Source organism: Piliocolobus tephrosceles, chromosome 10 (assembly GCF_002776525.5).
Source record: "Piliocolobus tephrosceles isolate RC106 chromosome 10, ASM277652v3, whole genome shotgun sequence".
Classification (NCBI taxonomy): domain Eukaryota; kingdom Metazoa; phylum Chordata; class Mammalia; order Primates; family Cercopithecidae; genus Piliocolobus; species Piliocolobus tephrosceles.
In genome coordinates, this window is record NC_045443.1 from 4,714,184 (window position 1) to 4,729,594 (window position 15,411).

Consider the following 15,411-nt stretch of genomic DNA (forward strand, 5'->3'; position numbering starts at 1 on the left):
GTCACCAAGTTGAAGTGCAGTGGTATGATCATAGCTCACTGCAACCTCTGCTTCCCAGGCTCAAGTGATTCTCCAGCCTCAGCCTCCCGAGAAGCCAGGACTACAGGTGCATATCACCACTCTTGACTTATTATTGTGATTATTTTAGTGGTTGCTTTAGGGACTACAATATGCATCCTTAATTTATCACACTCCAGAGTTAATGTTGTATGATTTTTACATACACTGTTATAATCCTGTATCCATATTGTTTCATTTATCCCTCCCATCCTATGTGGGAGTTTTGCCTTATATATTACATCTATATGTGTTACAAAACCTGCATACAGTGTTATAATTTTTGCCTTAAGCAGTGTCTTAGTGAAATCGGGGGAGAAGGTATACAATATATATAGTTTAAATGTATTCACACATTTAATGATGGTTTTCTTTCTGTAATTCTAAATGTCCCTCTGGTGTTACTCCTTTTCAGCATGGCAATAATTTCTCTCCATTTTCATTCCACCTTAATTTTGAAGGATATTTTTGCTGTATGTGTAATTCTGGGTAGGTAGTTTTTTATTTTCTTTCAACCTTTTCAATGCGTCATTCCATTGTTTTCTAGTTTCCATTGTTACTACGAGACATCCACCACTATTATAGCTGTTCCTCTATATATAAAGTGTCATTTGTCTACAGTAGCTTTCAGATTTTCTGTTTATTTTTGATTTTTAACAGTTTGACTGCAGTATACGTAATTGTGATCTTTGCATTTGTCTTGCTTGGAGTTTTCTGAGCTTCTTGTATTAGTACATTTGTTTTTAACCAATAATTGGGAAATTTTCAGCCAACATATCTTCAAATATTTTTTACTCCCCAATTCTTTATGCTCCTTTTCTTCTGGGACTCAACTTACTCATATGTTGGACAGCTTAATAAGGTCTCACAGATCATTGAGGTTCTATTCATTTTTAGAAAACTTATTCTCTGTTACTCAGGTAAGGTAATTTAAATTAGCTTTCTTTATCTTTAGATCATCTTACTAGTTTCTAGTGATAGCATTTTCTCTTGACTGTGCACATGTTTTTTTCCTATTCTCATGTTCAGTTATTTTATTTTACTGTTACTGATTGTATAGGATACCATGTATTAAGTCTGAATCATGTCCTCTTCCTTTAAAAGGTGTTAAGTTCTGTTCTGGCAGTCAGTTAAATTATTGGCAGATCCTTGTAGTTTTTCCAGGGTTGGTATAATTCTCTCTTACAGCAAGTCTATTTCAGTTTTGAATTTAGTTTTAGGATATACTCCTTGCCTCTGGGGCTTAGTCTTATAAGAACAGCCTTTTGAGTTCTGAGGCACTCAGTAAGTTCTCTTCACCCAGGTTTGGTTGGATTTCTAATGTGTTTCAGCATTGCATAGCCTCTGGTATTGCTCGCTATTTATCTCCTACTGCTGTAGCAGGCAATCTTTGTGGGACTCACTCTATCTTACCCTGTGCATGTGCTCCCTAGTCTTTGGCCAAGGACCTGTAGTGAATGCTCATGTGCATATGTAAAGTCTCTCCTTTTCATAGTTCCCTCTGAAAGAAGGAACTCTGGGAACACCAATCTCAGAATGTAGATTCATTCTCTTGGTGTCCCGCTATCAAATCTCACAGGACAGTAACACTGTGTATGTGTTAAGTGCATAGCATTTGGTTTACTGAAATGCTGATGTGGTTGTGTTGGTGTATAGTTTTCAAATAAAAATTCCCTCTTAAAACACAGCTGGACACGGTGGCTCACACCTGTAATCCTAGCATTTCGGGAGGCTGAGACAGGTGGATCATGAGGTCAGGAGTTCGAGACCACCCTGGCCAAGATGGTAAAACACTGTCTCTACTAAATTTACAAAAATTAGCCAGGCATGGTGGCAGGCACCTATAATCTCAGCTACTTGGGAGTCTGAGGCAGGAGAATTGCTTGAACCCGGAGGTTGCAGTGAGCCGAGATCGTGCCACTGCACTCCAGCCTGGGTGACAGAGCAAGACTCTGTCTTAAAAAAAAAAAAAAAAGAAAACACTTTAGGGTTAGAATCATCAGAAATCCAATATTGATAAAACTTAAATAATTCTGTCTAGATCAATTAAAATTGTTGAGTCTGCTTATGAATGGAAGAAATCTTTGAAAAATTTAAAATTCTAACACATTTTTTCAATTTTGCTGTCTCTGGATTTCCCTAATGTTCCCCTCCCATAATCCTTTTTATTCTTATATTCCAATGTGCTTTTAAGTAATACTACAAAGAGGATAAGCTAACAGAAGCTGAGATAAATTTTATTTTTATTTTAAACAGAAGAAAGGAAAAAGGGGTTACATTTTTATAAATATCTATAAATATAGAAGGATAGGCAAACTTCCAAATAAATAAATAAATATTGCCACATGATGAGGGATATAAGAAATTGTAGGAACTATTATGGCTTTGCCATAAAGAAAACCCCTGACGGTAGTGTTGAGTTTGTGAGATTTCAACCAGTTTTCCACCAAAATCCTTTTGGGATCTTTCACTGGGGAGCCTCCAATAGCTATTATGCAGGATAATATTTCCAACAGGAAATAAAAACAGAAATATTAAAATATTTGCCATGCGTGGCTATATACTATTATACATAGTTTTACTGTTTCAGAATAGGAACCAATCCTTCAAGTCCAGCTTAAAACCATCAGGTAAAAACAGTTGCCCAATGTTTCTCTGATAACTAGAAAGAATAGATCAAAGTATAAGGTTAGTACATGATGGCAGTGAGAAAAAAAAAAAGGTGACTGGGAAGAAGCTGTTGTTGAATTGAATCGACTTTGCTTGTTAATATTCTGTCCTTTAGGTGGTCTTTTAAAGAGAGGTAGGAAAATGGAGTCCCCTGACAGGAAGAGCCGCAGTAATGGGGTAAGGCTGGGCTGAGAGCTGACCGTCAGGCCCGCCTGCCTGGTGCTCCTCTGCGCCTCTACTGCTTGCTCTGGGAAGCTTTGTTTCCTCCAGATAGCACTGGGGCTCCTGGGACTGAAAGCCGACTTCATCTAAGGCACCAAGAATTTCCAAGGGGATTGAGACCCAGATGTGTCAGCCTAGGAGTGTTTTAACAAATCCAAGAGCCACTGCTGCTGCAGAGACCACAGTCGAGAACCTGACCATGTGGTTGCTTTTTCATAACTTCTATAACATATCCCCTGATTACTGGATTTCTTTCCCCCTGAGTCCTTGATGTCACTTCATTTAGAGGAAAGCACACGGTTTTTCAGTCCACAGAAAACCTAACCCAGAGCGGCCCCAGTCTCTCAAGGCCCCCTTCTCAGTCACATTTTTGTAGTTTGTTCAGAATGGATTCCTACTCAACCTGGAAGTAGAGCCTGAATTAAATGCCTCTTAGGAGAGTTGGAATTTATTTCCATTTTGAAAAGCAAATCCTAGCAGGGTAGATTTTCGTGAGCCAATATAAAAGCTATTCCTTAGACCACATTTTCAAAAACCAGAGATGGGGCCGAAAGGTGAGGCTGTGTCATGAGCCACTTGGGAACGGAGTGGGGGCCATTCTGGGCCCTCTGGTTGTGGCTGCAGAGAGGGAGACAGCGAGACACAGGGTGCTCACCCTGTAGGGAGGCTGAGTTTTCTATTACGATTCCTGTCTCCGTCCAGCAAGCATCAAGTCTAGTTGTCCAGTTTTCACCAGCCTGCCTACCACCGGTCTTTTGACAGCTCTCCCCCAGAGATGCTCAAGGAAGAACGAAGGCTTGAAAGTAGTGTTTTCATCAACCTGCCCCGTTCAGCTGTTAAGGCTTATACACTCAAATGCCAGTGGGATCGGGGCATGTAACATAAATGCACAGGGCAGTGGGGAAGCTTCTGGGATCTCTGGATCGCCTCTTCCCCCACACCTTCAAAGTCCTGAGCTCAGGAACCCACTGCTTTTTTTTTTTTTTTTTTTTTTTTTTTTTGCTTAAAGGTGGTAAAGAAGAGAGGCACAGGGAAGAGAAATACGTTGGGAGAGACCCCTTCTCTCTACCTTCATGAAGGGGAAATTTCTAGTTTACCTGTTGGGGTTTCCTATTCGGAAAGGTGTTCTATGGAGTGAGGAAGGTGGTGAAACCCCGTGACTTGGGCCTCCAAGGTTGATTCTCACAGGACCTCCTGTGGAAGGGACCCCAGAGAAGCAGCAAATTCCAGACATTGCCCCTGTCACCTTTCCCATCCTCGGAACGTCAAGGGAGCCGGTCCTTGGGAAGAGCTGCTAAGCTGAGGGATGGGTTAAAGAGGGTGCTCTTCCAGTGACCCTAGATGAACTTGGGGAAGGGGCGGCAGCCTTCCGGGCCCGTTCCCCCAGCGTGCGTGTTCACCCGACCGCCCCTGACCACCCCTAACGGGTCGCTGGCCACCGGGCTGTTGTCCTCGGCGCTCGGGAGCTCCTGTGAGCAGGAGGCCGGGGCCGGGGTCATCCGGGCCCGGGGCTTCAGCACGTTCAGGGGGTCCCGCTCCGAGTCGTCCTCGGCGCTCCGGGTGTGCCGCCGTGGCCTGGGGGTGTTGAAGTGAATGAGGGGGATCTCGTTCCTCCGGGACAGGAACTGGGAGTAGGGGGGCGGGTTCGTGCCTGGCAGGAAGGCCTTCTTCACCCGGCCCAGACTGACCAAGAAGTGATGCTCAGGAGAGTGGTAGACGTCGTAGCCGTTTTCCAGCGTCCGGTGTCGGAACCTGCAGTTCTCCGGGTCGAAATAATGCTGGAAGGGCAAGAGCGAGCCACGTGAAGGCTGGCCCGTGGGGACTCACCCACCCACCCACCCCCCAGCTCCTCCTGGGGCCACACGCTTGTGCCAGCCGGCCTGAAGCCCTGAAGTGCTGAGGGCGTCCAGCCTTCACCCCTTTGTTCCCTGCTGGAGTCAAGTGGTTTTGATTAATGCTCAAGCCCTGACTATAGTCCCCCTTTCAGAGACTAGACTACTGGGACCTCGGCTCACTGCCTGGAGACCCGGGCTGGCCTGGCCTGTGGTTTTCCTGGAGTAGGCACCACCTCCTCCTTCCCGCCCTCTACCTTTTCCAAGTCTCTGCTGGCTGAAAATTGGCTTGGGTTTGTCTCCTTACTGGAGAAAGGAGAGGGGATGGAGTTTGTAGGGTCAAACATGAATGAGGGTACTGACGGGATTGGAGACATGAACTTTGCTGACAGGTGAGCTGGGTTTGAATCCTCTACCACTAGTCCTGGGTTCTACTGAGTGCCCCACGAAGGCCTTTGCATGTTATTTCTTTTAATCCTCAAACTCCACGAAGTAAGCAGTTTAAAGACCAGGACTGTCTACATGCCTAGATGGGTTCAAGAGATGTATAGTTAGTTACCTATATTTCAATAGTTGTTCAACTGATCTTTTTTTCCTACTCTAGCAGACACTATTGTAGGGGCTGGGATGTAGCAGAAAGCAAAACAGAAAGTCTCTGTTCTTGTGGAGTTTCTCGTGGGCAAGAGTGGTGGTAAGAGAATCCTGAGATAAGCAGTTCTACTATTTTACTATCTCAAAATCCTCAAAAAGAGGCCAACAGCCTTTAGTTTGGGAAGTCCTTTGCTTACCAATATGAATGAATAGCGATCACAATTGGGGCAGGAGTTAATTAAAAATCTTTAACTGGAGGGAGATTCACAGGTCACATGGTCTATTCCACTTCACTTTTTCCAAGTGAAAATGCTGAAGTTTGGAGAAGTGAGGAGATTTACCTAAAGTCACAGCTAGTCCCAGAACCAAGAAGACACCAATGGCTTTTCACCCTTTCTAATGTACTTTACAATGTGAATTGACATGACTCGAGGACCTGCGACTACATACCAGGGCCTGTGCTAGATCCAAAAACGGGTTTTAGTGGGCAGTGCAGACTAGGGGCTGAGAGCCTGGGATCTGGAGCCAGACTGCCTAAGTTCAAACCCCAGCTATTAAACCTGAACATTCAATACCTGGACCGCATGAAGTATCAGTGGAAACAGGTATTGAATCAGTGGAAACCAGGGTACACTGCATATGGAATTGTTAAGCTAGAAAAATCTATGTCCTGTCAAAGAAATTAGGTTAATTGTTTGCGTATGGTGACCAACACAAAAAAAGAAACTCACTGATCCAAAAATGTTGCCTCTGAAATCCATGCAGAGGTATCTTCTGCTCATCACACCGGTAATCACCACAAAGCCAGCATCCTCTGATCTGATCATCAGGGCACCTATGGAGAAAACCAGGCAGGACAGACTCATTGAGCATCCAGTTCCCACCTTCATGCACCTCCTGAAAACCCACCTTCATGAAACCTCCCTGGATTGATTTTTAAGGGTGATGATGACTTCACCCCTAAATCCAGCCTCATTTCTACATATTCAGCATTGCTTGTGACATTCTCTCTTGCCCCCAGCACACATGCAGTCATTCACCTCCTGCTTCATCTTGCTGCCTGTATGGGGCAGTCTGAGCTCCTGGTGTTCTTCTACCTGTGCTGAACACACGTTTCTCTCTCTCTACCTATTTTCCCTTTTGCCTTACTAATGCCTTTGAATGTTTGTGGTGATAGTCACATTCTTCCATGCCTTCTATTTTGTGATTTTTATATCTATGCTGAGATGTCTTTCAAGGATCCAGCTTGTCCACAGAGTCTGATTCTCCACCTGGATGTCTGTGTAATCGTCTAATACTAATCAGTCAACACCCAGTATGTGTACAGAGCGGTGTTAGAGTTATCTCCCTCTTCCTTCTCTACTTACTGAAGTCACTCATTCTTCAAGACCAGGCTCAGGCGTCACCATCTCTATGAAGACTTTCCTCATCCTTCCATTCAAAATCAGTTGTTCTTTCTTCCCAGCTCCTCAGGACAGTGCCTTCACCTCTGTTACAGCATGTATTCCATTTACCTTGCTTTAACTGAGTCTACCTATCTAGCGCCTTCCTTAGAGTGAGCTACTTAGGAGCAGAGGGTGTAACTGTTTATGTTGAATCAATACCAGTGATGGATGGAATTTTCTTCTTGGGCTTTTCTTGGGTTGGTTCTTTGTCATTTTCTCACTTGGTGACCCTCCAAGTGCCGTCCCTCATGGACTTTCAGTGTCCCCTCTCAAAAGCTTGTCTCCCACAAGAGCCTGAAACCCATTCACATGACCTACCTCTCAAGTAATTGATAACGGCTTTAAGTGTGCTTTCTGTTTTGTGGCAAAGGCACAATTAGACCATATACTCGTGTAGCATGAGTGATAATTCAGCAAGATTTCTCCCCCAAATGTTGTTTAATTACCTGACGTTTTCTGTTAAAAATCATTATGTTAGGTCTTTGGGGCCACTTCCAGTTGCCTATCACAGAATTTCCAAGTGCATCTCATCTGACCTCATAGCCCCCAGGGAGGCAGCTAGAATCCCATGCAGTGATTCTAATTCCTCTTCTGCAACTGAAGCTTGGAGAGGTTGTAAATGCCCAGTGTCTGTGCCTAGCAAGTGATGGAGCCTCCTGGGGATGATTTAAAGCCCAAAGCTCCTCTCCCATCCCACGCAGGCTTAATACAAGGACTTTGAGGAAAATAAGCAGCAATAATTCGATACTAGCTCAGTAGAAATCATGATAGGGACTGAAATTGGAATGACGTGGAACAGAGGGAATGAGGGTGGAGACAAGCCCCAGAAAGGTGAGAAAGGAAGAGGGCCAAAGAGAGAAGTTAATTTGTTTGAAAGTTTGGCTGAGGGGAAACTTGAGGGAAGCTTCCAGAAGGTGGACTGGGGTATGACAGGCACAAAGGATGCTTAAGTTCCTCCACAGTGGTGTCTGCCTACGTGTCTCAAATGTATGGCTAGTTTTGTGGTAAACCTTTGGAGAAACATAAGGAACGTGTAAGAAATGGTTTTTGTTCTGGTGACTTTTCAGTCTAATTGGGAAAAAATTACATTTAGTAATGGTCTTTGAGTGGTTGCACTCTAAGCACTTTACATATTTTAAATTCTCAAAACATGTTATATTGTTAGTACTAATTATTATTATTATTAGTAGTAGTAGTAGTAGTAGTAGTAGTGGTAGCGGCAATATCCTAATTAAGTGATAAGGAAACTAAGGCAGGATTGAAACTCAGGTCAGAGACATCTCCCTACTACCCCGTAGCAAGCCTCCAGCAGAAATCACGAAGAGTCTGAGAAGACAACATCAAATGCTAAAATACATGCTGCAGGCAGTGAGGACGAGTCACGGCACCGCTGAGGGCTCGGGGAAGAGGCACTGAGCCAGGCGCCAAGAACCAGGGAACTTGGATTTTGGTCCCAACTGTGCCACCTGCTGACCTTGCAGCCTTGGGCAACTTATTACTTTAGCCTCAGTTTCCTCAGCTGTGAAATAGAGCAATAGCTGTCCTGCCTACTTCATAGGGTGATGATCAAATGGGATAATGGTGATAAAAGTGACTCGAAAGTGTCACACAAACAGAGGACATCACGTGGCGTGTTCTGACCTGCTGTTTATGCCGGGCCCAGGCCTTGACAGGCGTGCTGGTCTGATGCTTGGGGTCAGTGTGGGCAGTGCGTATGGCCCACATGGTCCTGGTCTCCAGAGCCAGTCGCCCTAGAAAACCTCCGGCAGTGGCTGAGGAGCTGTGAGCAGCTGGTACAGAGGGACACAGACTCTCCCATCAAACAACGGAGTCAATGTGAAAGTGTAGAAAACGTGAGAGAGTCACAGTTTCTTTCCTTTGCGCTTTCAAAAGGCATTTTTCGCAGTCTGCACAGATTCACGGGAGAATTTTGCAGAAGGAAGGAACAAACCACTGACTGCCGGAGCCCCCCACCCCGCCTGTTGGAGCTGAGCAGGCTGAATGGACTTAGCCTTCAGTGACGGAGCTGTCTGCATGCGTGTGACCTTGCAGCTGTCTGCATGCGTGTGACCTTGGAGCTGTCTGCATGCGTGTGACCTTGGAAGAGCGTGGGATTTGGGGTCAAGACGTCCTCTAGGTCTTTTACTACCTGTTTAACCTTCAGCCAGTTATTTAAGTTCTTTAACTCTCGTGTTTTCACATATAAAATGAGGATGGCAGAAACATTTACCTCATTTGGTCCTCTTGAAGACATAATGAGATAATGTTTTTATCTTTTAGAAAGTACTTCCTAAATGCTAGTAAGTTTTACTATTACCGCTTTGCCTCAACCTCTGCTTATACAAGTAGAAAATTATCTACTCCGTTCTACTCTTGTGGCCAGTAAGTGATAAATAAGATGAGAGTAGTGAAGTGCTTTGAGCACCTCAAAATAAAAACGTATGAAGAAGGCTTAAGGAGCCCAACGGTAACTCAGCTTCAAGAAAAGACAGTTCCTGTGGGGAAGATGGAGGAAGTGAAAATACCAGGATCTAGGAAGTGATATTATCAGGGGCAATAAACATCTCTCTCTTGCTGGCTCCATATAATGAGGATAAAGGGGAGTCAGAGGATGGCCTTGTTCATGAAACAGGTGATAGGGACATCAGAGGGGTACCTGGCAGCAGCGCTTGTGAGTCCCAAGGGAGCTTGAAGAATCTAGTAGGCAGGAGATAATTTCATTTTGTCAAGTCCAATGACCCAAAGATGGGTCATGCACTCAACTCTTAAGAATTTCTGACCGGGCGCGGTGGCTTAAGCCTGTAATCCCAGCACTTTGGGAGGCCGAGACGGGCGGATCACGAGGTCAGGAGATCGAGACCATCCTGGCTAACACGGTGAAACCCCGTCTCTACTAAAAAATACAAAAAACTAGCCGGGCGAGGTGATGGGCGCCTGTAGTCCCAGCTACTCGGGAGGCTGAGGCAGGAGAATGGCGTAAACCCGGGAGGCGGAGCTTGCAGTGAGCTGAGATCCGGCCACTGCACTCCAGCCTGGGCGGCAGAGCGAGACTCCGTCTCAAAAAAAAAAAAAAAAAAAAAAAAAAAAAGAATTTCTTACAGCAAAATAATAAGATGAACCAGAATTCACTAGAAATGGATAATTAGGAGGGGAAAAAATACCCCTCACATTTTAGGTTTCCGTCAGTGTGAAAACATGGCTTAACAGTCACTGATGAGGTCATTACAAATCCTTCACCAGACATTTAATTAGTTGTGATTCTTATCTACGTGCATTAATCTTTCCTCTTTCCTTTGGGTAACTTTTTTTTTTTGTTTTTTTTTTTTTTTTGAGATGGAATCTCACTCTGTCGCCCAGGCTGGAGCACAGTGGTGTGATCTCGGCTCACTGCAACCTCCACCTCCTGGGTTCAAGCAATTCTCCTGCCTCAGCCTCCCAAGTAGCTGGGATTACAGGCACGCACCACCACACCCAGCTAATTTTTGTATTTTTAATAGAAACGGGGTTTCCCCATGTTGGCCAGGCTGGTCTTTGACCCCTGACTTCAAGTGTTTCTCCTGCCTTGGCCTCCCAAGCTGCTGGGATTATATGCATGAGCCACCGCACCTGGCCTCTTTTGGGTAACTTTTAATTGTATTGTGTAATTTTTTTCCTGCACTTTTTCCCCCGTAATACACATGACAACTGATTGAACAGTACAAAAAGTTATCTACGTAGACTCGGAAAAGCAGATCTCTCTGCCACTCCCCTGACCCTAAGTTCCCCTCCCCGTATTCGCGTTTAACTCTTTAAAGATGCAATGTTTAGCTAGTGCCTGTGTCTAAGAAAACAAAACCGTATTTCTGTTTTTAAAGATCTGAAGTCAGTTCCATTTGTTCTGCTGATTCTCAGTCATTTTAATTCAACTAGCACTCAGTGATCCCTTGGGGCCTGATATGCGGTGGGTTTTCAAGGAAAAGGTCTACAGTTCAGGCTGCCAGCCCAGGAGGTCAACTCTTCACACTCACTCCCCACCGTAGCCAGCCTGTTCTGTTCTACCCTAATTCTTGTTCAGGAGGAAACGTCTTTAAGGAGTTCCTTTCAGCAATGGGATTCCAGGATTCGAGACAAGTTGTATAAACATTCTCTAGTTGGATGTCGCCCTTTCCATCTAAGAGAATCAAAATAATTTACCATAATCTACTATTCTGCATTTTAAATCACATACAGTCTTGAATTAGGGTAAGAGTGGCCCCTCCATGAGAGGTGCAAAATTGCATTTCCTAAAAGTCTGCTAGTGAGCTGGCTGACAAGACAGGATGACAGACCACAAAGTCCTTGAAGGGTTGTGTCTTACTTTTCAGTTACAGAGCTTGATAGAATGCCAGGCACATTGTAGATCCTGTTAAATATCCATTGAATAAAATGAACAACACTTTGGGTTCATCAAGTGTATCCAGATTTAATTGAAATTTTTGCCACGAGACTCAAACTTGGTTTCCAAGATGTTGACTCCTGAGTCTTACTATATCCTCTAGAGTTCTGGAACCTGTTTGGTATTTGGAGAGAACTTTTCTCTCTCCTTCTATCTCCTATCAATATGCATCTAGCACTTGAGGAGGTTTAAACTGTCAATTTCGCTGGTCATATATCTTGCAACTTAATTTTGCATGTTATATGTCTTGCAACCAGGTTTAAGGACCTTTGGTTCCTGGAAGAATAAATGCCTCACACACAGCAAGGTCACAGCAAAAATAATTAACTTATTACAACAATAAAAGGCAAATCGTAATTCCTATGTTTTCTTTAGTTAGAGATTGTCTAACTAATTTTTCTTTCCCTTAATTTGAGCTATATTGGATCAGTTTGCATTTTTCTGTATCCTTAGAGGTGTTTTCACATTTTTCTTAAAATAGAAGATCCAGTGTTTTTCAGTGTCCCTGCTCCCACCACATTACCCCTAATACAGGTGCACACAAAGTGGCCCTCATTTGGATCATTGCTAATGGATTGATTATTGTGGATTATGATCCAGTTCTCCACAAACCTGATCTTTAAAAACATTCCAGTTGTCTCATGTTGCCAAGAAGTTTCTAACTAGCTTGACTTGCTACTGACTGGACACCTCTCAGTTCCACAGAGAAGAATCACCATGCGTACTGGGTACCCGGGGACCTGAGTATCTGAAACAGCCTTTAAACCTGTTGGATGGATGGATGGATGGATGGATGGATGGATGGATGGATGGATGGATGGATGCATGGACAAATGAATGGGTGGATGGGTTGTATACTTGGCCATTCTCACCAAGACAACATACCTGGACAGTCTGTGTTTAATACATTTTTCTAAGAATTTTTATAAGGCCAGAATTGGAAGGAGCCCCCAGATTTATCTTTACAATCTGGATATGACCCAGGAATCTTCTTTCCAACCTGCCTGGTTAACCCAGCCTGAAGTCCAGGAGCTGAAACTTAGTGTCTGTTGATCTGCCTGGCTTCTTTTTCTCTTAGACTCTTTGCTTTTCTTTCAGTACGTTTTCTGAATCTTTTGACGGGGCAAAGGGAATATGGCTACTACTGTGGGCAGGGTTTTAGTTTAAACAAAAAGTATGCATGTTAGAAAAACCAGCAGATACTAATTAGGAGAGTGACAGAATCTTTCCCTAAGATTTAAATACACACACACACACACACACACACACACACACACACACACACTCAGAGAGAGAGAGACAATAAGTGGTTCCCGGGCAGAAAGCTTGGAGGGTTGGATTAGCCCTCCAGTCTAGTCCCCAACCTCCCCAAGCCCCCTGTAGATGGACAACAGGGGCGCTCCCCTTCTTCCCAGCCTGAAGTCCTACTCACTGTAGATGGTCTGATGGGGTGCGCCATCCACGTGGCCATTCTTGTGGATCTGCAGGTGGTAGCTGTTCCTGGCTGTGGCTGTGTACAGGTGGATCAGGCCACCCCAGCTGGAGCCGAGCAGCGGGGAGGCATTGGGATAGGCTCTGATGACGCTCATGCTGCAGACGCTGCACAAGGCACAGACCCAGAGCCTGAGGCGGGCCCCCAGCATCACGCCCTGCTCTGAGTGGCTAGTGCTGAGGTTGAAACCTGACACTCCTTCGGGACTCTCCTGGCCCAGGCCTCACTGGCCTTTTCCTTCTCCCTTGCAAGTAGCTGGTGTGAGGATCCTAGACTGAATTCCCTCCTTTTTGCCATCAGACTTTTAAAGGGTAGCAGTGTGACATCAAACAGGAAAAACTCCACTGTCCACATCCTCTGTGTTGTAATCAGCCCATTGAAAGAAAGTGCAAAGACCCCGGAGGCGCACGGAAGGCACGTCGGTTCCAGACACACACACACCCCTCAATTTCAAGCCAACGCTCCAAAAAATGAATGACGCGTGGGCAAAAGTTATCTGCCACTCTGGGCTGTCTGTTGACCTGTCCCACTTCCATCAGGAAATGTGAAGGCAGCCAGCGGTTCCCAAAAAAAATCCAGCTTCAGTCAAGCAGTCAACCGACTCCTAGGCAATTAATCTCCCGTCGAGTTTACTTATTTTGGTTTTCTTTAAATTCCAATCAGCAAGTATGTATCCAGTGCTTAATCTGTGAGCAGGATTCGGTGGCTAGCTTGTAGGATATAGAGATACATGACACCATCAGGCAGATGGCATCCTCTGAGAACCCCCAATTCATGAAAGATGGGAGCTGGGAGCGGGGGCACAAAAACCAAAGTTGCCATTTTGGGAAGATTTTGAAATGGAAGAGAAAGAAGCAAGGTCTTGAGGTCACTGAACATGCCAAGGTTCAATTTCTCAGCTTCCTTAGTTTGGACTTCACTGAACATGTCAAGGTTCAATTTCTCAATTTCCCTGGTTTGGACTATCGAGGGCAACTAAATGAGTAGTCTCTCCAGTAGTAAGGAGACCGGTTCAGAGACCTCATGGGGATTGGAAAGGCTGCTGGCTGAGCACTGGGGGTCCGAGCCTCAGAACAGGGTGTCCCCACATTTAGTGTCTACATGAGTGCTCAGCTTGGTGCTGGATGCCTGCCTGCAGATGCTGTTCACAGTGCGCCCTCTGGGAAGCTACACCTTATGTTGGGGGGAATAGTCCTGGCACACACAGTCTAAAGGGGAGCAAGCTACTGCAACATACACCCAAAAAAATACCCAAGGAGACTGCTCCCCTTCCAATTTCCCATGTACTGAGTACATGCCATGTACAGGCATCAAGCTAGACATCATGTACAGGTTGATATAGGAGACAGCAAGATGTGATTCCTACCTCGAGGAGCTCAAATCTAATGCAGGAGGCAGAGAAAAATAAGTAACCGTAATACAAAATGAGTGCAAGCACACAGGTATAGACAGAAAGAAATGGCATTTGTTACCCTACATTTGTACAGTTTTTTTTTCATAGTTTACAAAGCATTTTCACGTCTACTAGCTCATTTGAACCTCACTGTCACTCTCTGAGACAGGCACACCATGCATTATCAAGATTTTAATACTTTACATGAAGAAATGGAGATCTTAGTTTTCCCATGTCCAAAGGCACAAAGCAAATAAATGGTAGAGCCAGGACAAGCTTTTCTCCTTCCCCAGGCTGCTTCTCCAGCGAATCACAGCAACAACTAACACTCACGGAGAACTTAATGTTCCACTTACTGCTCTAAGCGCTTTCCTTGTGGTCACCCATCTCATCCTCAGAATAACTCTTTGAGGAGATGCTGTTATTTTCTTTATATAGATCAGGAAACTGATGCACACAGTTTAAGTAACTTGCCTAGAGAGAGAAAGGTAACGTGTGGAAGAGGTCGGATTTGAATCCAGATCTGGACCCAAGACCTCCTAAGCGCTTTGCAAGATGTCCAAACCCACACAACATGCTAGAGCTAAAGCCATGAGAGCCAGGAGCTTGGTAAGAAAGCGCAGGTGGCAAAGCAGTCCTCTGTCATTCTCTAGAAACCCAGGCTTTTACCCAGGATGCATCTCTAGGTCACATGGTGCTTGTCTCCCCAGGGTTGAATGGAGGAAGTATGACATGACATGTTTATATGTAAAACAGTCTTCTTTGCTAATGGCCACAGAATGGATTATAAATATCCTGCCACACTTTAGCTAATTGAAGAAATAGCTAGCTTTCTTTGAGAATTGAGATGCAAGTCGCTTAGGAACATTTGCCCTGCATTTCTTCTTCTGGTTGTGAAAGGTAAAGAGATGGGAAGTAACTCGAAAGCAATCAGCAGCAATTGAGAACCTTCTCCGTGTAGGAGATGAAAGGGAGGGCGAAGGACTACAAAGCAGGACTAACTTCTCCAGGGTCTTGCAGTGTAACTGAGCGGGGAACATCTTTGTTCAATACAAGGCACTGTGTGGGAGGACCTTCATTACTAGGACCACATTGGTGAAGACGTGGTACTGTATTTATAAACCATTCTGTGGCCATTACTAAAGAAGCCTACTTTATACACACACATTTAATGTCCTACATCTTCTAAACAACCCTGGGGAGACAAGCACAAGGTACCCTAGAGATTCACCCTGGGTAAAGGCCTGGGTTTACGAGAGAATAACAGAGGAGTGCTTTGCTGCCTGTACTTTCTT

The 15,411-nt window shown here is 44.7% G+C and overlaps 1 protein-coding gene across 1 annotated transcript; it reads right to left on the reverse strand.

Moving 5' to 3' along the window:
• Positions 1-3,583: 3,583 nt before the first annotated feature.
• Positions 3,584-13,018, reverse strand: FGF23 (fibroblast growth factor 23). Its single transcript, XM_023202063.1, has 3 exons — positions 12,664-13,018; positions 6,104-6,207; positions 3,584-4,727 (listed from the first exon to the last, which is right to left on the reverse strand). The coding sequence occupies exons 1-3, from the start codon at positions 12,872-12,874 to the stop codon at positions 4,287-4,289; spliced, it is 756 nt and encodes a 251-aa protein (XP_023057831.1). The 5' UTR covers positions 12,875-13,018; the 3' UTR covers positions 3,584-4,286.
• Between the last annotated feature and the right edge of the window lie 2,393 nt (positions 13,019-15,411).

Coding starts and splice junctions, on each gene's coding strand:
- FGF23 (XM_023202063.1), bottom strand. CDS start 12,874: ATGCTGGGGGCCCGCCTCAGGCTCTGGGTCTGTGCCTTGTGCAGCGTC. Junction 6,208..12,663: donor ACCCCATCAGACCATCTACA/GTGAGTAGGACT, acceptor TTTTCTCCATAG/GTGCCCTGATGATCAGATCA. Junction 4,728..6,103: donor GAGGCAACATTTTTGGATCA/GTGAGTTTCTTT, acceptor TTGCCCTTCCAG/CATTATTTCGACCCGGAGAA.